This window comes from Drosophila suzukii, chromosome 2L, assembly GCF_043229965.1.
Source record: "Drosophila suzukii chromosome 2L, CBGP_Dsuzu_IsoJpt1.0, whole genome shotgun sequence".
Lineage (NCBI taxonomy): Eukaryota > Metazoa > Arthropoda > Insecta > Diptera > Drosophilidae > Drosophila > Drosophila suzukii.
Window position 1 is genome coordinate 20,466,791 of NC_092080.1, and position 26,341 is coordinate 20,493,131.

Here is a 26,341-nt window from a genome sequence, read left to right on the forward strand (position 1 = left end):
ATTTCGAAATAACTACACGGATTCGAATACTCCTTTGTTCTTACTCTGTTGGCTTCCAAAAAATTCTTGAAACTTTTCGCCAAGCAATCGGCTAGCGGGATTAAATCCGCTAAGACAATAATGAGTTGTTTAAAATTACTTTGCAACAACTTTACATGCATATGCTGTCATTATCAAATTCCTTGACGTTAAATGTTGATTATCGCGTTATAAGATTTTAAATTATTTGCAAATTTGATATTTAAAAATTTTTTCGTGGTTGCACCTTAAAAGTCGGTAAATTCTAACCTTTACAACAATTACAAATTTGTCGCACCTTTTCATAAAACGTTTTTGGCTTTAACGGGCCAGGGATTTTATGGTACGGATAAAATGTAAATAAGAACCAACAGCGGTCCAAAACTTAATCGGCCCTTTGGCTGAAAAACGCAGGCACAGTTGTCCAGAGACGGTTGGAGCAGTCAGCTGTTTTATTTGGCACCAAATGGGACTTTCCTTATGAAAATTACCGAACATGCAAGGGAAATTTTATTATGTTCAAGGGAAATCCGACAATGTTAACGATTGGTTGAAAGAACATTTAACATTTAAAATATATAATAAGGATGTTAAGGGGAACTGGGCACTTTTACCTTTTCTTGTTAGTTTTGATAAATTTTGCAGGTTTTTATACCCGTTACTCGTAGAGTAAAAGGGTATACTAGATTATACCATAAAGTATATATATTCTTGATCAGGATCACTAGCCGAGTCGATCTAGCCATGTCCGTCTGTCCGTCTGTCCGGATGAACGCTGAGATCTCGGAAACTATGAGAGCTAGGCTATTGAGATTTGGCGTACAGATTCCTGAGCTTCTTACGCAGCGCAAGTTTGTTTCAGTAGAGTGCCACCGCCCGAAACTGTAACTCCTACAGTTTTGATGCTAGAATAAAAATTTTTGCTGAAATGTAATGTTCTCATCAATACCTATCGATTGACCCAAAAAAAAGTTTGCCACGCCCACAAACCGCGAAAACCTGTGACGCCCACAATTTTCATGCTAGATGAAAAATATTAACTGAAATGTATTGGTCTCGTCAATACCTATCGATTGATCCAAAAAAAAATTTGCCACGCTCATAACGCTTAAATCTGTATACCGCCGGTAGGTGGCGCATTTTAATCTCGCTTTGCTGCTTGCATATCTCTATTTAGCTGAGTAACGGGTATCTGATAGTCGAGGTACTCGACTATAGCGTTCTTCCTTGTTTATTCTACTTAAGCACAAGGGTAGATTTTGTCCTCAGCGATAGAGTGAGATTATCAAGTCATCAATAGTTTAATAAGTTAGTTTCACTTATCAATTACGGCTGCACTTTGAACCCCCTTTCATTATATTATTTCATGTGGTTTAGTTCTGAATAAGGGTATAAAACCTCAACCAATTATTACAAATTATGGTCCGATTGAAATTACACTCGGCAATTACCACGTGCAATTCACGCTGTCAATCAAACAAAATCACTTACCATAAGAGGGTATAAAATGCTGAGCAGGACTTGAAATTGTAAAATGAAACTCTCAATCTGTTTGTTTATTTTACTACTTGCAGCAGGTGAAGTAATCCTGGATATGGAAATATCAGTTTTAACCCATTTTGTTGTAAATTTGGTTAAAACCACACATGCAGTCTTGTTTATATGTTCGCTCAAAGGTGAGGAATATAATAAGAATCTAATGGACTTTTCATAAATGTAATACAAGCTAAATTATTGCTAGATTTCGACGAACTGACTCTAGCACTGATGGAAAGAAATCAATTTGTGAGTGTCGTTCATTTCAATCAATCTTATTCGCTTTCATCTTTATTGACAAGAGAAAACCATGCTCGAACTTCTATTTTGGTAAATGCCAGATGTAGTGGAACAACTGAACTCCTTTTCGAAGCCTCTGAAAATAGGCTCTTTAACAAAACATATCAATGGTTCTTCTGGGGAGTTGACATAGAGGTTGAAACTTTATTTCCTTATAAACTGAAATATGTTGGTCCAAACGCTCAGATAACATATGTAAATAAAACCGACAACGGGTACGCATATTGGGACATTCATTCCAAGGGACGACATTTGAAATCGCGGTTGGAAATAAATTTGATAGCAACACTAACAAATGATACATTGAATATAGCTTGCGACATTTTTCATTTGCAAAGTATTGATTTTCGCGGACAGTTTAATGGAATTACCCTAAGAGGAGCGAGTGTTGTAAGCAGAATGAAATCATGCCGAAGCCTTTTGCTATTTACTTTCCATTTCAGATCGATAAAGAGGATATCATTTCAAATGAGCAAATTGAATCTATTCTGTCGCGACCCACAAAGGATGCTGGAGTGGCAGCTTTTATAAAGTATCACTACGAACTTTTGGGACTTTTAAGGGACCGTTTCAATTTCACCGTTAACTTTCGGAATTCTAGGGGATGGGCTGGACGGTTGGGGAATAGTACCTTTCGCCTTGGTCTATTGGGAATAATTATGCGAAACGAAGCAGATATTGCCGCATCCGGAGCGTTCAATCGAATCAATCGTTTCGCAGAGTTTGATATAATTCATCAAAGCTGGAAATTTGAAACTGCATTTTTATACCGCTATACTGCAGACTTAGATACTCATGGAAAAAGTGGAAACTTTCTATCGCCATTCAGCGACAGAGTATGGTCCTTTTCCCTATTAACCCTTGCTGCTTTCAGCATAATTTGGATCCTATTTGAAATTATAGACAGCAAGTTTTTACACAGAGGAAATAACTCCCAAAAACAAGAAGGTTCAAGTCAGAAAATTGAAGATGAACTCAATGCTAAGAAAGGTAAACCTTGCATTAAAACGACTTGCATTGAACGGATTCTGCAGACATTTGGAGCCTGTTGTCAACAGGGATTGGATCCGAATCCACAAGATCGTTCAGTGCGTTTTCTCGTAATGACATTATTTCTGTTCTCTCTTGTAATGTACAACTATTATACGTCCTCTGTGGTGGGAGGATTGCTCAGTTCTTCAGATCAAGGTCCAGCTACTGTTGATGAGATAACTGATAGTCCTTTAAAGATATCATTTGAAGACATTGGATACTACAAAGTTTTATTTCGAGTAAGTATTAACAAAAAGTAAGTAAATTACCTTTTTTAACCTTTTACATTTAAAAGGAAAGTCAAAATCGATCGATTACAAGGCTAATTGAGAAGAAACTGTCTTCTTTGAGAAGTACAAATGAATTACCAATTTTCAGTCATATTGAGGAAGCTGTTCCATATCTTAAAAACGGCGGATTCGCGTTTCACTGTGAAGTAGTTGACGCTTACCCGGTGATTGCAGAATATTTTGATGCTAATGAGATCTGTGATCTGCGAGAAGTCTCTGGTCTCATGGAAGTGGAAATAATGAATTGGATTTTACATAAAAACAGTCAGTATACGGAAATATTTCGAACAGCGTAAGAAACCATTTCGTTGGCTTGAATTTTTATTTATAAACTTAGGAATTTCAACTGAATTCACTGTAGTATTTTTTGAACGTTGGCGCGTATTTTCTAGTCACTATTGAAAGAAAATATTTAAATTGCTTGGCACACTTTAGTAACAAATTTAAATTTAAATGTAAGTGTAGATTGAAATCTTTTTTACTCAATAATCGTAGAGTCGGAGCCTTAAAATGGGAACTTTATTAACTTTTTATATTAGTGCGGGTGTAGACATTTTACAAGCGTTGCCACACATTCGTGGGTTTTCAATCTCTTTATTTTGAAAAAAGCTGATTCAATTTACAGTAAATTATGAATTTTTAAGTAATTGAAAGTCACCAAATTTAATCTAATAATAAAATCCTTACCGATTTATCTTTAATCTCTGTAAGATATCGTCGAATTGTCCGAAATCCAACCCCCTTTTTTCCAAATTATTTATACGTTTCGATTTTTCAAAAGCACGAAACTATTTGTTTTACGAAGGATTATTGTGCGACTTTTATCCAAAGTAAAGAAGTAAGTGTATTTTTTTAGTTAAACTAATTTGTAAATCAATTATTCTGGTAATTCAGCCATGGGTTGAGCTTCTAATAGCACTCCGATTCAATGCAATGCGAAGTTACAGTTTTATGATTTGGTGGCTAGGATCATATCATGATATTAATATTCTTTACAAAGAAATTTCTTTCCTTCAGACATTGTTTTAATTTTGTTTAATACTTGGTATAGGTCATCAGCTGTTACCATGACTGTTTTATGCCATTTTTGAATAATATTTCGACTAATTTTCGACAATTAGAGCTTTGATACACCATGTCGGGTAGCCTATCGAGCGAGCCTCTAAAAAGATTACTCGAAATAACTGTTTACACTGGGTCACCCCATTTATCAGGTTATGTCAGCTGATTTTTGCTTTGATTTTAACACAGAGGATAATCAATTGTTTTGTCAATGTTTTCCTTCCATATAAAAATACTTTCTCACCTTTTTCTTTCGACATTTTGACATTATATCATGACAAGGAAGCGCCGACTGAAATTTTTCAGGGATTTCCATTGATTTGTTTTTATTAAATTCTTATAACACATTTAATGCTATAATACCATTTAATACCATTAATAAAAATTAATTTTTAGAAACAATTTATCTCGTTATCCAAAATCAGAACAGCTGTTTTTGTTGATTTCTCTGGTGCGGACGGTCAACGATATGCAATCATTTCAAAAAATACCTAAAATACCAAACACCCGACAAAGACCCTACATTTGCCCATCTCTAGTTGCCCATGAAAAATATATGTAAAAAAACAGGGTTAAGCCGTAGAGTAAACTAAGGTTGTCATTTACTTGGAGTTTTGAAGGACGGACGGGAAATCAAAAACCAAAAACTGATAAAAAAGGCCCTTAATTGGAAAGCTGAGTATCTCGTGTATGATAATCTCTTTTTTAGTTATATCTACGTCAAAACTATACTATACAGTATCATAAAATTCCATAAATGATTTCTCTGAATCGCTTTACTATTTAGACCGTTTACAGTTGTCATATCAGCTGTTAATGTTCAGCTGTTTCGGAATTCCAAACCATTCCTTTAACAATATCGTTTTTATACCCGTTACTCGTAGAGTAAAAGGGTATACTAGATTCGTCGGAAAGTATGTAACAGGCAGAAGGAAGCGTTTCCGACCCCATAAAGTATATATATTCTTGATCAGGATCACTAGCCGAGTCGATCTAGCCATGTCCGTCTGTCCGTCTGTCCGTCTGTCCGGATGAACGCTGAGATCTCGGAAACTATGAGAGCTAGGCTATTGAGATTTGGCGTGCAGATTCCTGAGCTTCTTACGCAGCGCAAGTTTGTTTCAGTAGACTGCCACGCCCACTCTAACGCCCACAAACCGCCCAAAACTGTGGCTCCTACAGTTTTGATGCTAGAATAAAAATTTTAACTGAAATGTAATGTTCTCATCAATACCTATCGATTGATCTAAAAAAAAGTTTGCCACGCCCACTTTAACGCCCACAAACCGCAAAAACCTGTGACGCCCACAATTTTCATGCTAGATAAAAAATTGTAACTGAAATGTATTGGTCTCGTCGATACCTATCGATTGATCCAAAAAAAATTTGCCACGCCCACTCTAACGCCCATAACGCTTAAATCTGTATACCGCCGGTAGGTGGCGCATTTTAATCTCGCTTTGCTGCTTGCATATCTCCATTTAGCTGAGTAACGGGTATCTGATAGTCGAGGTACTCGACTATAGCGTTCTTCCTTGTTTTTACTCATACAGGCTAAAATTTTTCTTATTATTAACTGATCTTGCTCAAGGATGGCTGTTTTTGCCCAGTTTCAATCCACTGGCTAGAAGAGTTTCCTGTGTTATCCAGGGGACAACAATTTCTCAATTTTTGCTCAGGGATGTGCTCTTTGGTATTCAGCTTAAAAGCTAGTTCTGATTAATTTTATTTGTTAATGGGAGGGTAGATCATATTTTTTTTACAGCCGTACAATTATTGCTGCAAATAATATATTTTTTATAGAATGTGCAATGCTCAGGAAAAAGGATTTGTGGAACGCATCCTTCGACGGCGACAAATCAAAAAGCCAGCATGTCAATCATTATACACTGTTTATCCTGTAAGCCTAGCAGGTGTTCTACCAGCATTTGTTACCTTGATCTGTAAGCATGTTAAAAGTTATAGCTTAAAAAATATTATATTATATGATTTTAAATTATTCCATTATTCACGTAGGTGGGATCCTGTTTTCCCTGCTGCTTTTGGGTATGGAGAAATTGTATGCGTATCTTGGCTTGGAAAAATTATGGCGCTTTTAAATTTAACAATATTTATTTATATATTACGATATTATAAAAAAATACTTAAAATGTATTCCATTATCATATGGCAATGTTGTTTCATTCCACGCATTCCAATAATTTCAATAATTCGTAAAATAAATAAAATGCTTACTCCAAATGCAACTCTGCGCAAATTTTTCGACTTCCTGTCACGCTGTATATGTGGTTCTTTCTTTCCTTTGATTCTGTTGCCGAAGCAAGGTAAGTTTTTGGGGTTGCTTAGATTATCGTATCGGTTAAGTGAATTAAAACGCATAAATACAAAGCGAAAGTAGTCTTTTACACTTGTAAATTGTTACGAGTGCAATTCATGACTCTTTTTTATTGAAAAATATGAAAATAATTTCAGTGCACATGTAAATTTGTCTAGCTAAAATATAATTGTGAAGAAAAAAAAACATCTTGTGAAATTTAAATTTATACATTAAGGTAAGTGAATTTTCGCGTGATTGGTTTTCTGTGGATGGCCGGTAAAGGCTTCCCCAGGGAACATGTTTCGCACTACCTCTCTGTCCACATGATTTTAACCACATGAATACTTTCAGAACTCGGCTTCAGAACTAACAAGTAACCATGCCGCAGAATGAGTATATGGAACGCCATCGCAAGCTGTATGGCAGGCGATTGGATTACGAGGAGCGGAAGCGCAAGAAGGAAGCCCGTCTTCCCAAGGACCGCGCACGCAAGGCTCGCAAGTTACGCGGTATCAAGGCCAAACTCTTTAACAAGGAGCGACGCAATGAAAAGATTCAGATCAAGAAGAAGATCCAAGCCCACGAGGAGAAGAAGGTTAAGAAGCAGGAGGAGAAGGTTGAGGATGGAGCCCTGCCACACTACCTGCTCGACAGAGGCATCCAGTCCAGCGCCAAGGTCCTGTCCAATATGATCAAGCAGAAGCGCAAAGAGAAGGCTGGCAAGTGGGACGTGCCCATTCCCAAAGTACGCGCCCAATCGGATGCAGAGGTCTTCAAGGTGCTGAAGACAGGCAAAACAAAGCGGAAGGCGTGGAAGCGCATGGTCACAAAAGTAACCTTCGTCGGCGAGAACTTCACCCGCAAGCCACCAAAGTTTGAACGCTTCATCCGACCCATGGGTCTGCGTATGAAGAAGGCCCATGTGACACATCCAGAACTGAAAGCCACCTTCAATCTGCCCATCATCGGCGTCAAGAAGAACCCCAGCTCGCCCATGTTTACATCTTTGGGTGTCATCACCAAGGGTACTGTGATCGAAGTCAACATCTCCGAACTTGGATTGGTAACGCAAACTGGAAAAGTAGTCTGGGGCAAATACGCACAGGTTACGAATAATCCAGAGAACGACGGCGTCATCAATGCAGTGCTGCTTGTCTAACCAACAAATGTTGCTACCTACTTTAAGAGTTTGCTTTAATAAACAAACATATATAAATAACGCTAAACAATGTTTCATTTTCTTAGATATTTTTTATAGTATAAGCCTACCAATGTGCTACATGATTCTATATCTTCATTTTCTTATTTCTTGCAGTTTGGTGACTGGAACACAAGATGCAGATCTTCGTGAAGACCCTCACGGGCAAGACCATCACTCTTGAGGTCGAACCTTCGGATACTATCGAAAATGTCAAAGCCAAGATTCAGGACAAAGAAGGAATTCCTCCAGATCAGCAGCGTCTGATCTTCGCTGGCAAGCAGCTGGAAGATGGCCGCACCCTCTCTGACTATAACATTCAGAAGGAGTCCACTTTGCACTTGGTGCTGCGCCTGCGTGGTGGTGCCAAGAAGCGCAAGAAGAAGAACTACTCCACCCCCAAGAAGATCAAGCACAAGAGGAAGAAGGTCAAGCTAGCTGTCCTGAAATACTACAAGGTACACACAACAATCTACCGACAACCGAAAACATTCTGATCTGTTCTTGGAATTCTTGAGTCTTGGTCTTGCGCTCTTTGGCTTAAGATTTGGACCTCAGAGTGACTTCACCAGTGCCCTATATAGACAAGTCATGTATGAGCTGAACATTTAATAATCTCTTGTATTTCTCTCCAGGTTGACGAGAACGGCAAGATCCACCGTCTTCGTCGCGAGTGCCCCGGTGAGAACTGCGGCGCTGGCGTCTTCATGGCTGCCCACGAAGACCGTCACTACTGCGGCAAGTGCAACCTGACCTTTGTCTTCAGCAAACCAGAGGAAAAGTAATTCTGCTACATATAACACCATGTACGTTTCCAGAAATCAAATAAAGGTAGTAATTGAATAATAAATTCAATCACAGAAATTTAAATTGTTTTTTAATGGTCGTCAACAAAGTTTAAGCATCTCATCGGTGTCGCAAATGAATAATTAAGAATTTAAATCAATCAAAACATATAGAAAGCTAACTTTGGCAAGTCATCCATCCGTCTCATCCCAAGTTGTATGTTAACGATAAACCCTACATATTTAGTTAAGTCAACTGATTCAGAGAACCGATGATGTTTTATCCCCAATTTTTAGTTGGCAGCTACAAGTATGACTTCGTCCATCCGACTTTATCCCAAAATGATTCAGAGAACTGATCATGTTTTTTCCAATTTTGCCTTGTCAGCTATAAGTATGATGTCTTCCATCCGACTTTATCCAAAAGTGGACGTCAACGACCTCCACAACATATTTTCTTTAGCCAAGTGAATCAGAAAACTCTTGCCGTTCCTAACTTTTGAGCTCACAAGGAAAACCCCTCAAATGTTTTTTCACCATATTTCCGCTCCGTTCTTTCCTTATTTATTGTAAAAGTAAAGTAAACTATAAATCTCGTTCAGGTGTGAAGTTTATTGTGTAAATATTGAATACATTGTAAAAGCAATTTTTACTCGACCTTGAGAAATGCAATTTGTTTATGGTTAACCACTCAAACGTTGACTTTGTCGACATTCAGGCTCTTCGACAAGAATGTCAGAATGTCAGTGGCTTCTTCGATTCTCTTCGAGGTGGGCTTGCCGGCTCCATGGCCCGCCTTCTGATAGACCCGCAACAGGACCGGGTTGTTTTGGAACTCGGAGTCGCGAACAGCTTCCTGCAGGGCGGCGATAAATTTCAGCGAATGCAAGGGACTGACACGATCGTCGTGGTCGGCCGTCAGGATCAGAGTGGATGGGTATTCCGTCTCGGCGCCCTTCGGGGTGTGCACATTATGCAGCGGCGAAAACTTATACAGGTTGTCAAAGTGCTCCTTTTCGGATGGGTTTCCGTAATCCGAGCACCACGCATGTCCAATGGTGAATTTATGGAAACGCAACATATCCATTACTCTGTGGAGATCATATAGCTTATTAACAATCTAAGTTTTGTCCCAAAAAGGTCATATACGAACCCGACTTGTGCCACAGCAGCTCCAAACAAATCCGGACGTTGGTTAATACAAGAGCCGACCAGAAGTCCTCCATTGGAACCTCCCTGAATCGCCAATCGGTCCTTGGTCGTGTACTTATGATCGATCAAATACTCGGCAGCCGCTTGGAAGTCGTCGAATACGTTCTGCTTGTTCAGCAGGCGACCGCCGTTGTGCCATTTTTCGCCATATTCGCCGCCACCTCGCAGATTCGGGTAGGCGAGCACACCATCAAAAGTGTCTATAAACATAAGCCTGCAAAGGTTCAAGGATATAATCAAATCAAACCGAATTTCAGCAGATCAGGGCATACCCTGAGAGTCCGAAGGATGGCAGCATACTGATGTTGAAGCCTCCGTATCCGTAAAGGAGACATGGTCGCGGCTCAATGTTATCACGTTTCTTCCTAATTATAAACATGGGTACCTTGGTGCCATCTTTGCTCTTGTAGAATATCTGCTCAACAGCGTAGTCTTCCCGACGAAAACCTTCCAAGTTTAGCTTGATTTCGCGAAATACTGAAGGCGACTGATCGGGTGTCTTGAAATCATACTGGTAAATGGAGCCGGGGTTCAAAAAGGATGAAAAGTTGTAGAATATTTCGGAATATTTCTTTTCTCCGGAGGTCCCCACAATGGTGCCGATATCCAAATCAAATTCACGCAGTAGTTTTCCATCATTCAGCGAATTGACTTGCAGAACGCTCTACAAAAAACATCAGTTAGAACTCCTAAAAATATTCGATGGTTATTACTTACCTTCACGTCCCTAATGTAACAAACGAGCAATTTATCAGCATCAACACACTTAACCCAGTCCAAAACATCAGACTTGTGCTCCTATAAAAAGTAAATACATAATGAATAATCTTATCTGCAGATGAAAGCAAATAAAACTTACGGCTATAAGTGTTTCCCAGTTCTCCTCCTCTGGTTTATTGAAGTCTATGGCAATAACTTGATAATTTGGTGCATTTTTATTTGTACGGAAGAACACTTTTGAACCTTCGTTAGTTATGTACTGAAAGAAATAACAAATATATATTTAAAGGTATATAATCCAAGGAAAAGGACAGTTACGTACATCATAGTCTGCCTCGAATTTCTCCACAATCTTCTTAACACTTAGTTTGGAGTTTATTTCTGCGCCTGGCTTCAGGTCTGCGTAGAACACAATATTGTCTCGGCAATCCTTAACAATGGCCAGAATCAAGTATTTCCCGCAATCCGAGACTGTAGATTGGCTAAATACCAAATACAAACAATAATTCCACTCTCAATTGCCTTAACTATAGAGATTCTTACATTCGCCATGAAGGTTCTTCGGGAAACTCGACCACAAGTGTATCCTTGTCTTGACTTTCCCCCACGCGATGATAGTACAATTTCTGATTCTCATTTTGTTTAGTCTCAGATCCATCAGTTTTTCCATCTTGATCGGGGTATCTCTAAATAAAAAAAAAATTAATTAGCTCTACCGAAGAAAATCTGTTATACTTACACCGTAGAAGAAACCCTTATTGTCTTTTGTCCACGAAATCTCGGAGAACTTCACCTTCTCGAGGACTTCGTTTAAGTCTTTACCAGTCTCGGCGTCTCGAATGAGGATCTTAATCCAATCAGATCCACTTTCACTCAGTCCATAGGCCATATACTTGCCATCTTCGGAGAAGGCCTTTTGGGTCAGTGCAATCGTACCATCCTCAGACAAAGTGTTCGGATCCAGGAAAACTTTGCTTTCACTTTCATCGCCCAGCGATTTTTGCTGATACATGACACTTTGGTTTTGCAGCCCAGTGTTCATAAAGTAATAGTAGTAGTTGCCATAACGCATGGGGCATCCGTACTTGGGATAGTTCCACAGCTTGGTGAGTTTGGAATTCAGTTTTTTCCATTCGTCACCATTTTCGAGGAATGGCCGGCTTATGTTGTTCTGGGCGTTGACAAATTCCTCGGTCTCCGTCGAGTCGGGATCCTCTAGCCAGCGGTATACATCCTTTATCGGGGTGCCATGGAAGTCCTCCTCCACAGTTTCATCTTTCCGTGCAACTGGATACGCGAGCTTTTTGGACAAAGTGCTTGACATGATGGCTCTGGTATCTTGCAATATATGTATAGGTATACACGTATATAATTATTTATCATTGAAGCACATGTAATCCGACTGCGTAGGCTACTTAAATGTATACTCACAAGTCAAAGGCAATTCTCGATGAATGTAGCTTCTGGGCAGTGTTCTGGGTGCAACTATTTGGCAAAATCGGCGAAAAAGCAATGGGCCCCGAAAGATGGTATGCATTTGCGAAATTATCAATGCAAAAATTGAAATGTAATTTTCGACAGTCTCGATAAATAGTAGGGGTACTCTTTTCATATCGCTAGCGTAGTGCCATAACTATCGGCATTTGCTTACATCTAATATTAAAGGATGCTATTATTTTTAAAATGTTTACTAAAGAAAACCATCTTACTTATATTCTATGTAAATTCACGCTGACGTTGGTTAAAGTACAGACATTTCGCATAAAATTACTTATATTGCACTTTTCAGGTTGAATGTTCCAAGCTTATTCATAGAAGGTAATCTGTTGAATTGCTTAATTTTTAAGTTTCGGTCAGCTGTTTATAACCAGTTCCATTTAATTTCCATTTGCAGCACTTGAAGTCCGTTGAATTGTTCAAAGCCATAGATGTTACCATATTTGTAAAAAAAATGATTTCAAAATCTCTTACATTTTACCATAACTAGTACGAGTTATTTACATAAACTACATATTAAAAGTAATTCTAGTTCTTTTTAGCTTATTAATAGCTTTATCTAATAATGATTTTTAAAACTTATCATATTTTTAGTTCTAAAAATGTTGACAACTAATCACAGTTGTTTGAATATAAAAACATGAACCAATTAGAATTGTTTCTTTGTTGCCTAATTTTTCTGTTGAAATTTCAATAGTTTATGGAATACCCGTACTATTAACAATGCAATACCATGCAGGAACACCCTATTCAATATACCAAATAATGGCAGGTGTGAATGGCCAACTGTAACTTAAAATTAATCGGCCCGTGAACAGATTACCTCTGTTAGACCATATGTTATGTTATATGTTTGTGAGATGAGTCGAGTCGAAATATAAACACAGCCGAGCAGAACTGTCCGTGTCTTATGAATTGAATCGGAAATAGCCGCTTTTATTATTTCATTTGCTTTGTTAGAAAGGAGGAAGTGCTTTATTTGATTGGTATGTAGCTTTGTTTTTACTCTATGCACATCAATTACGTAGGAGAATTGCACTTTTCCTATATTTAATTTCCATATGTATGTTTTTCTTGGTCAGCAACTTGTAGGCACATACATATGTATGTATGAGCACATAAACAAACATTTTTTGCATTTGAATGTATTAACTTAACTGACTTGTTATTATAATACTCTAAAATTAAATGTAACAATTAAACTCTAAAATGCATGTAGGCACAGGAAGGAATTTGGTATAACAAGATTTATGGGTTATTGTTACGGATATCTATGAACTTATTTTTTGCTGAATTAACAGTTTTGGTAGTAGTGACCTTGTAATTAAATATTTTTTGAAAATATGAATTTATTAAGCTCGGAATTCCCTATAATTTAATTTATTATTATTATTTTAGATCAACCTTCATTATGATTTCCGAAGTAGACCTCATAAATAAGGACAGTACAGTACGAGTTGCTGTCAGGTAAGATATTTGTATTTTAAGCATGTTTATAGAGAAATTACTTACAAATCTTAAAGTAGTTAATAAAATCCTTTGCATTATTTATTTAAATTCGGGTACAAACAAAATATTAAATTATCTTTTTGAATTTTTAGAATCCGACCTCAAAACTCAAGAGAGCTGATAGATATGTGTCGCATTTGCACGACAGTAACCTTTGGAGAGCCTCAGATTTTTCTTGGGTCGGACAAAGCCTTTACTTTCGACTATGTCTTTGATACTAATTCCAATCAGGTAAAGTTTTAAATTTAAATTTTGTTCTACATTTTAATTAATTTCATCATGATTGGCAATTATAGTGTGATATATACTCGGAATGTGTGGAGCGGTTGGTGGATAGTACGCTGCATGGCTATAACGCCACCGTGCTAGCTTACGGACAAACCGGATCTGGCAAGACGTACACAATGGGCACTGGTTTCGACCATGAATCCGAATCATCCGAGTCCGTTCTGCTTGGCATTATTCCACGGGCCGTTCGCCACATATTTAGTGGTATCGAACACCTGGAAGGCTCTGGCTCTAGCTCAGAACTCCCAGCGGCTGGTGGAAGTCCGCAGTTCAGTCTGGCTGTTCAATATATCGAACTATACAACGAGGAAATATTTGATCTATTGGACCCATACAACAAAAATAGCAATTTTAAGATACACGAAGACGCCAGCGGACAAATAACAATATCTGGAGCTTCAATAAAGCCAATTTTCCAACCACAAGATGCCTTAAAGTATGCTAAATTCTTAAAACGTATTCCTAACTTGTAAATTTAATTTAAATTTGATTTTTAGATACCTTCAGCAAGGAGCTTTAGCTCGCACCACTGCTTCAACGAAAATGAACGATCAGTCGTCGCGATCTCACGCTTTATTTACTATTTTCGTGCGCAGACAACGTTTACTTGCCCCGAACGACAATGTTTCGGATAACGATTTGGAAACCCTAACTTCCAAGTTTCACTTTGTGGATCTGGCTGGTTCCGAAAGGCTCAAAAGGACTCAGGCCACCGGCGAACGTGCTCGCGAGGGCATATCCATCAATTGCGGGCTACTCGCCCTGGGTAATTGTATTTCGGCGCTCGGAGATAAATCTAAGAGAGCTTTGCACGTACCCTATCGAGACTCGAAATTGACCCGCCTTCTTCAGGACTCGTTGGGCGGCAATAGTCAGACTTTAATGATCGCCTGCGTGTCGCCAAGCGATCGAGACTTTATGGAAACATTGAATACCTTGAAGTACGCAAACCGCGCACGGAATATCAAAAACAAAGTTAAGCTTAACCAAGATCAGAGTTCTCGAACTATATCCCAGCTACGTAGGGAAATTGCAGCACTGCAGATGGAGTTATTAGAATACAAACAGGTTATATATTTAATTTGTTAGGGATCGAACTAATTTTGTAAATGAAAATATATTTATTTTCTGCAGGGTAAGCTAGTGGTGGATTGCGAAGGAAACACAACAATTTCGGATACATTTAATGAGAACACGTTGCTTCTTTCGCAAAACAAACGACTGCAACAACGGCTCAAGTTGTTACAAAACACCATTGCCACTTTGACTGAAAGGAATGCAGAACTGAAAATAAAATTGGATTCCAATAAGTGGACTAGTGACGATAGTTCTGATTTCGAAATAACGAAAGTGGTCGGACAATATATGCTGGAGATCGAACAACTCAAGACTCAACTAATTGAGTCTGAAGAACATCGAAAGCTAATGAAAATTTCAGCCGCACACTCACCCAAAAACACCAAGCCCGTATATGATGGTAAGTAATACGTGAGTAGCATATTTTCTCATGACTTAGTTAATTGTTTTTGCATTTCTGTGTCCCAAAACAAGGCGATATCATAACCAAGGCTAAACGGGATTTGGAAAGGGAAAGGGAGCTCTTAATGTCGCGTTCATTGCCAGGAGTTCAAAATCAAAACGTTAGCTCCGAAGAAGCAGAGGCTGGCAGTAGTGATTCGGAAGGTAATAATACTTAAATATATTAAACAATCTTAATAACTTAAAACATATTCGCAGCGGAAGGGGTAGTAAAAGACTTGGAAGCCATAGAAAACGATATCGAAATGAGAACCAAGCTAATTGAACAGTTGGAGCTGACCAATGAGAGATGCGAACTAATGCGAATGCAGTACGAAGAAAAACTATCCGTGTTGTATTGCAAAATCGAGAACACGCAAAAAGAACGAGACGATGTCTTGGCCAATATGGGTAAACATTTTTAATAAATAGAAGAGTTTTTTAACGTACAGCAATTCGCATTTCTTAGCTTCATCTGTATCAACCCCGTCAAAGGATACCTTGAAAAAAGTGAAGACAGATTATGAAGGCAAGATAAGCAACATGCAATTCGAGCTAAAGAAATTGCAGAACGCCCAGAGAGAACATCTTCGCCAGCAGCAAAAACTCAAGTCCCACGAAGTCAAAATAAACACGCTGCGCAGCGAGCTGAATGAGCTGAAATTCACAAAAGTAAGCCTATACGTTTTAGTTTTGTACAAATTTACAATGCCATTTGCTTTTTCCTTTGCAGGTAAAGTTAATGAAGAAGATGTCGCAACAATCAAGCCGCCATAAAGAAGAGGATAGTCGAAAATCCAAGGAAATTGCTCAGTTGCTAAAGGAACAGCGGCGCCAAAAAAATGCTGTAATATCTTTGGAAGCCAAAGTGAGTGCGAAGGAACAAATTCTGAAGCGAAAAACAGAGGAAGTGATAGCCCTTCGCAAGAGTCAAAGGGGCAAGTCAGGCCAAAGAGCCCCTCCTCATTTAGCTTCAAAAATAGCTACGTTGGATGGTTTCACATCTCGCGCCGCAAGACATCGATGGGAAAAACTATATCGCACAATATTGAACGCTGCCAGAAACAGACAGCTAATCACGCAATTGGAAAAGGAGCTGGAACGACTAATATTGGAGCGGGAAGATCTCTCCCGAGAGCTAAACATAATGGAAAATAGTTCAGGCGCCGAAAGGCGAACGGATGAGTTCAACGAAGTAGACAACCTAAAAACCAACATAAGCTATATTCAGGAGAACATAGAGCATGTACAGCAGGCTATAATGGAGTTCGAAGACACAAAAGACACTGTGCAGAGCGATCTAAATAAGATTCAGAGTCTGTTGGACGAGATCTCGACCGTGGCGGAAGCGAAATTCATTCTTCAGAAGTTTTCCGACAGTTCCGTAGTAATGTCGTGCAACTTGGCCATTGCCGAATCCCGTTCGCAGGAGCAGGAATCACTGCTTAAGGAAGCTAAGCAAGAAAATGGCATTCAGCAGCAAATATTGCAACACTTCCTGTCGCAAAATAGTAATGTGCATATAGCTGACATATTTGATTCCTTAAATCTCAAAGGCAGTAACCTCATAAGTAGTGTAAACCCGGGTTCTCAAAAGTCGTTAGTAAGCAATGCCACATATGACATCCCGCAAGAGGACAAAATTTCAGACTCCATGCATGTGGAAATGCGCAGGACGACGAGTAGAAGTCCTTCGCCGTTTGCAAACGCAGACCCGTGAGTACAATAAAATCACATTACCAAACCTATAATATTTAATTTCTCTGTTGAACATGTAATTTTAAATGCATTTGTTTTTTATTAGGTTTGACAAAAGCCCCAAAGTGCGCAGACGGACTGCCAAGCGACAAGATCTTCTTTTTGGTGACATGGAACTTCCAGAACAGGTAAACGCTACTTATTTCGAAATTCTTATTACCACTTAAAGCAAAATATGATTTCATCCACCAGACCAATGATAAGATGACGTGATCAAGCACTCGAAGATGAGGTCATTTAAAGCAAGCCGCAGTTGGAACTTATATTAATTATAAGCTCTAGCGAACAAATAATCAAAAGACAGGGCCATTATTTTCGAAGGTAACCTAAACTAAGTTACTTTGTCCCCATTTAAAATCAAAATGAACTTTGTAATAGTTCTATCCCTTGTACTGGCTTTCAAATTAAAAGAACTTTTAACACAAAAAAGTGGTGTTAAGGATAAGATGTATGGAAGATTAATTAAAGAGCTCGTGCAATTGGTGTCTTCCCAGTTAACACAATTAAAACATATAATAGAAAATATAACAATAATATATTATTAAATTATTTTATTAGACGTAGATCAATATTTTACTTAAAAAATATACAAATTAAACTTGACTTGCTCCTTTAAGGGAGAAAGCTGGATAAGTTAAAAAAAAAATATAGGGCCAAAAAACAAGCACAAAAAATAAAGGACTTATTAAAAATAATTTGGTAATTTTTGTGATTTCTAAGCTTAAAATGAAATTGGCACCTTTTACATTGTATTCAAAATAAATAAAATGTAGAATAAAATACAACAAAAAATCGTCACATATCCCTGCTGTCCCCCTCTTTGTACAACTACTAAAAAGCAACTGGAATTTGTCTAAATACATTCAGGTGCGAATTTCTAACTGGACAGGATGTAGACCACTTTTTAACAAAAATATTAAAATAATAAAATTTCAACTTCGATACATTGGAAATCCATGATGGTATTGGAGATACATACGTCTAGTTAACTGATCTGTCCCAGCAAGTATTTTTTTAGAACAAAAATGGTTTCCTGCTGGGATAAATCACGAACCGTAAATATTATAAATTGTAAAATAAATAAAATATTATTTTAAAAAATAATGAAATGTGTTGATTTTTCCGATTCTTATGGCAGATAAATGATATAGTCGTGCGGTTTTTTAAAAGTATCCATCAAAAATCTATTACTAAAAAAACTTTATTCTTAATAGTTGAAAGCAATATGTAAGAAAACACCAAAGCTATAATTTTTTTTACTTTATTTCTCATTTATTTTTCAAATTAACAAAGACTTTTTTATTTATTTTTAAATAGACAAAAATATTTAAAAAATTATTTATATTTAAAATTTTTATAAAAAAAAACAATTTCTCTTAATTCAATAACAAATTTAAGAAAATATTTTTTTCGCTCTCGGACGGTGTTTTTGTGCTTAAATTTTCAGTTATGCCGAGATGAATCGAATGCCCTTAATAATTTTCGATTTCGATTTACCATTATTTTCCCGCTATCTTGACATTAATCGAACTATCGCTTTTTGCCGGCATTTCTGCATCGAAATCGGCTTGTGTTTCGGGATCTTATTGAATTTTTAACGAAATAAACAATGACGGACACTAGTGGACCTGCAGTGCGCATGCCTTGGTAACTTGTAGTTATGTCTTAGAGGTTCACAACTGATTTCAGTAACTATTTCCAGGGTGGAGAAATATCGTCCAAGTGGCTTAGAAGATTTGATATCTCACGAGGAAATAATATCAACAAGTGAGCGCAAAAGCCTTGCCCATAACTCCATTTTGATAGTGCTTTAATTTACTTACAGTAACCCGCTTTATAAGCCGCAAGCAATTGCCCCATCTGCTTTTTTACGGTCCACCTGGCACAGGAAAAACGAGCACAATATTGGCGTGCGCCCGTCAACTTTACTCGCCGCAGCAGTTCAAGTCCATGGTTTTGGAGCTCAATGCCTCGGATGACCGAGGAATCGGAATTGTGCGAGGTCAGATCCTTAACTTTGCCTCTACGCGAACCATTTTCTGCGACACATTCAAACTGATCATTCTGGACGAGGCGGATGCCATGACCAACGATGCCCAGAACGCTCTGCGTCGTATCATTGAGAAATATACGGACAACGTGCGGTTCTGTGTGATTTGCAATTATCTGAGTAAAATCATCCCGGCCCTGCAGTCGCGTTGTACCCGCTTCCGATTCGCCCCATTATCTCAGGACCAGATGATGCCCCGCCTGGAAAAAATCATTGAAGCTGAAGCGTAAGTTCTTGGACTCGTAAAAGTTCGTTTTAATACTTTTCAATATTATTAGCGTTCAAATAACCGAGGATGGAAAAAGGGCTCTACTTACTCTGGCAAAAGGCGATATGCGAAAGGTCCTAAATGTTCTGCAAAGTACCGTGATGGCATTTGATACGGTCAACGAGGATAACGTCTACATGTGCGTGGGCTATCCCTTGAGGCAGGACATTGAACAGATCTTAAAGGCATTGCTATCTGGCAGCAGCTTGCAGGACTCGTTTAAAAGTATAGTTTACTCGGAATTTCAAAGCACTCAGCTTAAGTGTCTTTTCATTTTCCACAGCGGTCGAAAGTGCAAAGTATGCTAGAGGTCTCGCGTTGGAAGACATCATAACCGAACTGCATTTGTTTGTCATGAGACGTAAGTGTTTTACTACTTCATCCTAATTTCAAGTTATTTATGTATTTTCAACAGTTGAACTGCCAATGTCCGTCATGAACAAGCTTATTGTCAAGCTGGCACAAATCGAGGAACGATTGGCCAAAGGATGTACAGAAGTTGCCCAAACGGCTGCCCTGGTGGCCGCCTTCTTCATTTGCCGGGATATGGTATCAATGGAGAAGTAATGCAAATGTAGTTTACAACATTAGGGTATAAACATATTAACAAATACAAAAATAAATATTAATGTTCGTATGTTCATGAGCATTATGAGGATTGGTAATGAATAATTTTAGGATTGGATCATGTTTCTGAGGGTCTTACAGTTTTGGAGTAAGATAATATATAACTAAAATATGTATCCAGAAGGAGGGCAGATTGCCCGGCAAAGCGCTTTAGAGATAACTTGAATTTTGTATCCCCTTTTTCCCTTTTTACGATATGACTCAATAAAAAACACTTTAATTTAGATATTACATTTAATACAAAATTAAACAAACTTAATATTTTCAATACCTTTACATATATGATAAAGTATATGGCTTTAATAGGAAAATAAGTTATATAATGGCTGGCTTTTAACAATAATAACAATGTAACGTTTTGGCGTCTATTAGAACGTATAAGGAATTTCAGTTCTGTTCCGGTTTTGATTTAAGCATTTGGTGGAACTTATCGATCTGCCCGAAGATGCCTGTATCCTTGTCACGACACCACACATCGTCTGGTGTTATCTTCACGCGCTGCAATGCTTTCTGTGATTTGTCCTGGATGCGGGGGTCGTCGTCGTTGAATCGCAATACGCAGGAGCCAGTGCACTTTCCCACGCATGTGCCGTGTTCAAACTCGTAGATGACCAGGTAGAAGAAGGGCTCGTCGGCGAAGCGGAAGGACCTCTTTAGCACCAGTAAGGTATTGGGATCCTCTTCGAGCTCAGGTTCTGGAGAGACTGGAGTGTTGACTGCTGTCTGCGGCTGTGGCGAGTCGGGACTATTGATTTCTGTCTCCGATTGTGGCGAGTCAAGAAAGTTGGTTGCTAACTCTGGCAAGTCCGGACTCACAATTGGAGACTGTGACTGCGAGGAGTCCAGAATCTCGATTATCGACGGTTCGATATTTGGTGGTGGAGTCTCACTCGTGGCCTTGGTTTGCAACTGGCTGGCGATCACCGTGATGTTACTTGAATTACTAGTGGAACTCGTGTCGTAGTCGTCGTCGTCGGAAAAGATAGGAGCCTGGGTATCGGGGAGAGCCGGGATTTCTGGGCCAATTTTCTTCACATAAAAGGAGGAATTCACGTTGCCTTCGGCGCCAGCAATGGAAGCATTTGAACTGCGCGCCGGCCGTTCGGCGATATTCTTTTCCAGATCCAGGCACGTGGAGCACTTGAATTCGGTGGGTTGTGTTCCCTTGGACATTCGCATGGTGCCTGCTAGGCACTTGGTATGTGCGCCCATGCAGCCGCACAATTTGCAAGACAGAATCACCCAGGTGGACTTGTTATAAAACCTGCCATTAGGGCACAGACAGTTGCTCTCGCCGCACCGTAAGTTGCGGTCGTGGAGCTCCCTGTAGGCGTTCCGCTGCTTCTCCCACATGGCATCGCGATCCGGCACGAATACCGACTGCAGGCGTATTGAGTCCCGGAAACTCTTCGACCGACACCAAATGCAGCACAAGTAATATCCGGAGGTCAGAGCATAACGTCGCATGCACGACTTATGGGCGAATCCCCGGCGACAGCAGTCCCCGTAGGTAATTTGGAACATTTTGAATACTAGGATGGGAACTAAGCATATGTCGCACAGACGGTTCTGGGGCGGATTGGCCAATATTTCCCGCTTGTAGTCATCCATCGGTACGCAGGAGTCGCAGTAGCTGTGGTACATGCCAGTGAACTCGAAAGCACACTGATTGTTCAGTCCACACTTTAAGTGGAAGAACACCCGGCAGCCATGGCACTGGATACTGGCAGACATCTGCTGGCAGTAGTAGCACTTCCTCTTTCTTGCGGCGGCCGCCTCCTCGCGGATGTCGCGCATCAGGAAGCCCAGGATTCCGCTGGAATCACTGCCGCGCTGCGGCAAATTGGTTGAGAGGAGCTGGTGGAAACGAATCGGGGAACAAACATTACTGGGTGAACTTTTGACTGACAAATGGGGACCCTTACCAGGCAATAGTAGTGCACGTGCAGCTGCCTTGAGACCATCCACTCGCCGTAGAGCACCTCATCGTTGTCGTCAAATTGGCATATTTCGCACTTTGCCTGTTGTTTTCCCTCCATTTTAAAACTGACCGCTTATCCGGAGCTAGCCAGATTAGAGTGACCGAAATTCTACTATTAATATATTCCTCAATCAAAAACATGATTGAGGAAAATCTTTGTAGAGCTTCAATTTATGGAGAAAGCTTACGGAGGTTATTGACTGATCACAAATTTTTTCTGGCGTATACTATAGCAAAATTACTTTAAAAGTGTCTAAATAATCTTTTGTTTTTTGAGAAACTACATACTTTCTTATCCCAAAGTTGGAAAGAAATGTTATTATAATGAATACGAAATTTAAGGACCGGGAGAATTATAATTTCCTTAGTAATCACTAATAAAAACCACAAATATACAAATTAAAGTACTATTCCTGATTTGTAGGTCCCTTTTATTTTTAATAAATTTTCTGTTCTAAGCAAAAGGCTAGGCTTGTTTTACTTTTCAAGTAGTTTTTGTATAATGTTTTTTTCTATAAGTAGATAAATAACAACAAAATTAAACAAGCTTATATTTATTTAACAATTAACACCTAATTTTTTATAGTAACAATATTTACTTAGCACGTCATGTTCCTTGTTCCGATTCCTCTGTTCCGCAGGCAATCACAACTTGGCGTTGCTATCTGGACGAGCTTTACAAAAACAGTTTAGTATAGTATATTTTACATTAAACAAAATATCACTGTTTCGTTAATTGATTGTGAATCACGTATACCGATTCATATCTTCAAGCCCTGCAAATCTGTTGTTTTCACCAACATTAGCTCCGCGAGCGTAAAATTGGGCGTAGCAGGCAGGTTCCACCCAAGATAATATGGCTGCCGAAATAAAACCAGCGCAGCGGACCAACAATGATCGCTTTAACACATCCAAGAAGCCGGAATTGCTGAGTAAGCTGGAGGGCAGTAGCGATGATGTGAACGCGGCCATCCTAATTCCAGGCGAAAACGGCGTAATTAGCGTTTCAGATGACAAGTGCGTGGTCAAGCCTCTCAAATATGTATAGTTGTTTTGTGATTACCCCTACATATTAATGTTTTCTTGTTAGAACCGTTCGAGTTTGGCTGAAGCGCGACTCCGGCCAATATTGGCCCAGTATTTGCCAGTATATGCCTTCCGGCTGCACGGCCATCGAGTACGTCCCGGAATCCCGGCACCTGTACGTCGGCCAGGAGAACGGCACAGTCACCCAGTACGCCCTGTCCGAAGACTGCAATCGCCTGTCCTTCTTGAGGGATTACTTGTCCCATCAGGCCCGAGTGGTAGCCGTGGTCTTCTCGAGAACCCACAAGTGGGTCCTTTCCGCAGGCAAAGATAAGCAGTTCGCCTATCATTGCACAGAGAGCGGTAAACGGGTGGGCGGATACAACTTTGAGACACCATGTACAGCTCTCCAGTAAGTATGATAAATCGGGGGATGGACGTTTAATATAAGATAAGCGGGTCGTTTAATTTAATTAAACTGTCCCCTATCTCTAAGCTTCTCTTTCCAATTGTCTCTAAACTTGCTGTAGAATTCAACATTTGTGTTAATATTTATCAAATATGTTTGAAAATATTATTTATTTCAAATTTATTTAGCAAAATATATCCAAAATCAGTCATTTTATATCAAAAATGTAATCTGCCTTTAGGTTTGATGCATTAGCCAAGTATGCTTTCATTGGCGACCACGCTGGGCAAATCACAATGCTGCGGTGTGATGTTCAAGGAGTTCAGCTGATTACCACTTTCAAAGGACATACAGGTAAACAAACCCCAAAATAAATTTAATAATTACCTAAATGTATACAAATTGTACACGTTTTAGCGGAAATCCGGTGCCTGAGATGGGTTGAAGGACCCCAGCTCTTATTTAGTGGCGCTTGCGATCAGTCCGTAATAGTTTGGGATGTCGGTGGCAAACGTGGCACTATCTACGAGCTGCAGGGACATAGGTAGCTAAAAGCCTCAACAACATTCGAAAAAGCATTTACTTATCTGTACTTCCGTTCATGCAGCAACAAAGTTACTGCCCTGTCCTACGCCAACCAAACTCAACAACTGATAAGCTGTGGCGAAGACTCTGTAGTTGTTTTCTGGGAAATGAATGCGATGCGAAAAGAAGTTCCTGGCTGGGTGGAGTCCAACAACTGTCAGCTTTGTTCCAGGCCATTCTTCTGGAACTTCCGCTCCATGATGGATCAAAAGCAGCTAGGTAAGGCAAATTACAGACTATTGAGTTTCTGGATCTCCCAACATTAACCCCTCCCCCACAGGAATCCGGCAGCATCATTGTCGCCATTGCGGCAAAGCCGTGTGCGACAACTGTTCAACCAATCGTATTAACATACCCATTATGGGCTTCGAGTTTGATGTCCGTACCTGTGATCCGTGCTACAAACAACTTCAGACCGTTGAGCGCCCCTCGCTGGCCTCATTCAATGACGCCAAGCACTCTATTGTTTACATGGACCTCGACGAGGACCGCAAGCGCCTGTTGACAGTGGGCCAGGACAGGCTCATCAAGATCTGGGATCTTTCCAACATCTGGGCATAAAACAACCTGTACGCACACGCATTAGATCCAAGTCGACGTACCAAAGGTATAATCATTCACGAGGCGTTTCGGTAGTAACTGGAAACACCTAATAAAGGAGCGATGTGGTTGGCAACGAAAAAATCCAGCCCCTGCTAGGTTCTCATATATTCGATGTAAAGCAATAATCATTGTATGTACGTATGCTTACATTAAACACAGAAATACAAGAATCCATCGATACAAAATTTGGTGTTTTATTGTTTTCTAAGTGAGTTTTATTAGCTTGTACTGTATACCTAGTAACCACCCCTGCCCGGTGGTGGTGCTCCGCGGATCATGCTTGGCGGCGGCCCACGCATCGGTGGAGGAGCTCCGCGTCCCATATTTCCCGGCATCGAGGGCATGCCTCCGGGAATCATGCCCGGTGGCGGGGCGCCCATCATCGGAGCACGGGGCACTCCCCGTCCCATCGGAGCCATGTGCTGCTGGGCGGGTCCGCCCACGCCTCTCACAGGTCCTTGGAGACCCGCTGGCACAGCGGACATGTTGATGGGCACTCCTCGTCCGGCCACACGACCGATGCCCGGACCAGGAGCTGCTCCCGGAATGGGAACTCGGGGCAGACCCTCCTCCGGCGGCGGAGGACCTTCCACCGTCAGGGAAACTATGTTCTCGCCGCGCAGCAGTACGAAGCCCAAAACTCGCTTTTCCTCGCGCTCCGGCACTTTGGAATTCTTCGAACGGATCTTTCTGAACTCCTCGCAATCGCCGAGGATCAAATTCATGTGTTTGTCGAACGCCTTAAAGGTCCCGATGAAGGTCCGGGAATCCTGGAGGACGATTCGCACCCGATAATTCAGGTGCTGAATCATTTTGTTGTTCTTGCCGATGGTCTGAAATAAAAAATGGGTTTTTAGTTGTGATATCTTCGCAGCGCCATTTTTGTAAATTAATGTGGATCATTATAAGAAAGCCGGTGTATATTTTCAGTAATTAAGAGACACAACGATTTGTAAACTAAAAGTCTGAATGTATCTCAAATATTTGAAAACACGACTAATCAGTAATTTGCGAAACAATTTGTTTTATTTTTCGCATGCATGTGTGTATGCATGTATGAATCAATGTAAATACGGAACCCTAACCGCGAAAGTATTATACGAGAAACTTAAGAATCTTAAAAGAATTAAAGAATAACGAATAAACAGTTCGTAAAGCTTCTAATAATATTTTTACTCACCATTTTGTTTGATTTCTATAATAATTTAACCGCTGGTAAATAAAATAGATGCCGGAACCTCAGCACGACGTTTTTCGATAGGCATCAATAATAAATCGATAGTGAATGTGGTATTTCACATTTTCTAGTATATTTAAATTCAACCTATCGAATATGCGCATATCGAAGAAAACAAAAAATTTCTTATTTAAAATTAAGTATTACATAGAAAGCTTCTAATAGGTTCACGTTATGAATATTAAACAACCCCATGCCATTATACAAAAAATAAGTAAATGCATTACTTTCGTAAAAACACTCGACATTTATCTTAGATACTACAGAATCAAAAAGTGTTAATATAGATAAAATTTTGTGATTGTCTCAAGAACAAATTTTAAATTTAACAAAAAAATAAATAAAATATAAACCAAAAAATTAATTAAATTTTTGATTTTGTAACTGTTATTATGAAATTTAAAAAATGATTTTTGAGCAATTGAAACCAAGGGTTCTTGCCATTTTTATTTATAAGTGATAGCAAACCTTTGTTTTTTAAAACTTCATAGTACGTATAATCCATAAAAAGGTAA

The 26,341-nt window shown here is 39.4% G+C and overlaps 9 protein-coding genes across 14 annotated transcripts in view; 6 read left to right on the forward strand and 3 right to left on the reverse strand.

Annotated features, from left to right (window-relative positions):
- RpS27A (ribosomal protein S27A) overlaps nt 1-8,617 on the forward strand; it is a 32,674-nt gene extending 24,057 nt beyond the window's left edge. For 2 of the 3 annotated variants that reach the window (XM_065863716.2, XM_065863710.2), the window contains exons 2-3: nt 7,871-8,211; nt 8,389-8,617. In XM_065863716.2, coding sequence (XP_065719788.1) covers nt 7,891-8,211; nt 8,389-8,538 — 471 coding nt within the window. In that variant the 5' untranslated portion in view covers nt 7,871-7,890 and the 3' untranslated portion in view covers nt 8,539-8,617. Of the gene's footprint in view, nt 1-6,544; nt 6,563-7,870; nt 8,212-8,388 lie in introns of those variants that run through there. The other variant, XM_017090237.4, reaches the window with a different exon arrangement.
- Nucleotides 1,553-6,484, forward strand: Ir31a (Ionotropic receptor 31a). 2 transcript variants are annotated; one of them, XM_017085265.4, is made up of 6 exons: nt 1,553-1,694; nt 1,760-2,244; nt 2,298-3,125; nt 3,182-3,468; nt 6,042-6,181; nt 6,255-6,484. In XM_017085265.4, the coding sequence occupies exons 1-6, from the start codon at nt 1,553-1,555 to the stop codon at nt 6,335-6,337; spliced, it is 1,965 nt and encodes a 654-aa protein (XP_016940754.4). In that variant the 3' UTR covers nt 6,338-6,484. The 2 variants fall into 2 exon arrangements, with proteins under 2 accessions (XP_016940754.4, XP_070854156.1); XM_070998055.1 differs by lacking the exon at nt 1,553-1,694 and having other exon boundaries at nt 1,757-2,244.
- Nucleotides 6,545-7,774, forward strand: Ip259 (NSA2 ribosome biogenesis factor-like IP259). Of its 2 annotated transcripts, none has more exons than XM_017090236.4 (2): nt 6,545-6,562; nt 6,907-7,774. In XM_017090236.4, the coding sequence occupies exon 2, from the start codon at nt 6,935-6,937 to the stop codon at nt 7,712-7,714; it is 780 nt and encodes a 259-aa protein (XP_016945725.1). In that variant the 5' UTR covers nt 6,545-6,562; nt 6,907-6,934; the 3' UTR covers nt 7,715-7,774. The 2 variants fall into 2 exon arrangements, with proteins under 2 accessions (XP_016945725.1, XP_036670340.1); XM_036814445.3 differs by lacking the exon at nt 6,545-6,562 and adding an exon at nt 6,649-6,790.
- Nucleotides 8,618-9,130: 513 nt separating the features above from the next.
- LOC108020943 (prolyl endopeptidase) lies at nt 9,131-12,061 on the reverse strand. Of its 2 annotated transcripts, none has more exons than XM_017089381.4 (9): nt 11,902-12,061; nt 11,210-11,808; nt 11,014-11,156; nt 10,793-10,952; nt 10,610-10,729; nt 10,468-10,548; nt 10,023-10,414; nt 9,692-9,964; nt 9,131-9,629 (listed from the first exon to the last, which is right to left on the reverse strand). In XM_017089381.4, exons 1-9 carry the CDS (start codon nt 12,005-12,007, stop codon nt 9,230-9,232), a joined length of 2,274 nt encoding a protein of 757 aa, XP_016944870.3. In that variant the 5' UTR covers nt 12,008-12,061; the 3' UTR covers nt 9,131-9,229. The 2 variants fall into 2 exon arrangements, with proteins under 2 accessions (XP_016944870.3, XP_016944871.3); XM_017089382.4 differs by having other exon boundaries at nt 11,210-11,801; nt 11,902-12,042.
- A 736-nt stretch (nt 12,062-12,797) lies between these two features.
- Klp31E (kinesin-like protein 31E) lies at nt 12,798-17,664 on the forward strand. The gene is made up of 12 exons (XM_017089378.4): nt 12,798-12,953; nt 13,366-13,434; nt 13,569-13,707; nt 13,773-14,200; nt 14,262-14,832; nt 14,899-15,241; nt 15,316-15,447; nt 15,502-15,693; nt 15,752-15,954; nt 16,016-16,998; nt 17,087-17,168; nt 17,233-17,664. Exons 2-12 carry the CDS (start codon nt 13,379-13,381, stop codon nt 17,251-17,253), a joined length of 3,150 nt encoding a protein of 1,049 aa, XP_016944867.3. The 5' UTR covers nt 12,798-12,953; nt 13,366-13,378; the 3' UTR covers nt 17,254-17,664.
- Nucleotides 17,665-18,636: 972 nt separating this feature from the next.
- On the forward strand, nt 18,637-19,979 carry RfC3 (replication factor C subunit RfC3). The gene is made up of 6 exons (XM_017073422.4): nt 18,637-18,687; nt 18,743-18,807; nt 18,866-19,316; nt 19,369-19,583; nt 19,642-19,719; nt 19,774-19,979. Exons 1-6 carry the CDS (start codon nt 18,650-18,652, stop codon nt 19,923-19,925), a joined length of 999 nt encoding a protein of 332 aa, XP_016928911.2. The 5' UTR covers nt 18,637-18,649; the 3' UTR covers nt 19,926-19,979.
- Nucleotides 19,980-20,330: 351 nt separating this feature from the next.
- pie (pineapple eye) lies at nt 20,331-22,071 on the reverse strand. Its single transcript, XM_017070845.4, has 2 exons — nt 21,911-22,071; nt 20,331-21,842 (listed from the first exon to the last, which is right to left on the reverse strand). The coding sequence occupies exons 1-2, from the start codon at nt 22,022-22,024 to the stop codon at nt 20,373-20,375; spliced, it is 1,584 nt and encodes a 527-aa protein (XP_016926334.3). The 5' UTR covers nt 22,025-22,071; the 3' UTR covers nt 20,331-20,372.
- Nucleotides 22,072-22,674: 603 nt separating this feature from the next.
- On the forward strand, nt 22,675-24,774 carry Wdfy2 (WD repeat and FYVE domain containing 2). Its single transcript, XM_017089946.4, has 6 exons — nt 22,675-22,983; nt 23,057-23,404; nt 23,643-23,755; nt 23,819-23,945; nt 24,009-24,205; nt 24,267-24,774. The coding sequence occupies exons 1-6, from the start codon at nt 22,823-22,825 to the stop codon at nt 24,545-24,547; spliced, it is 1,227 nt and encodes a 408-aa protein (XP_016945435.1). The 5' UTR covers nt 22,675-22,822; the 3' UTR covers nt 24,548-24,774.
- Nucleotides 24,764-25,900, reverse strand: SmB (small ribonucleoprotein particle protein SmB). Its single transcript, XM_017089958.4, has 2 exons — nt 25,770-25,900; nt 24,764-25,422 (listed from the first exon to the last, which is right to left on the reverse strand). The coding sequence occupies exons 1-2, from the start codon at nt 25,770-25,772 to the stop codon at nt 24,826-24,828; spliced, it is 600 nt and encodes a 199-aa protein (XP_016945447.1). The 5' UTR covers nt 25,773-25,900; the 3' UTR covers nt 24,764-24,825.
- Between the last annotated feature and the right edge of the window lie 441 nt (nt 25,901-26,341).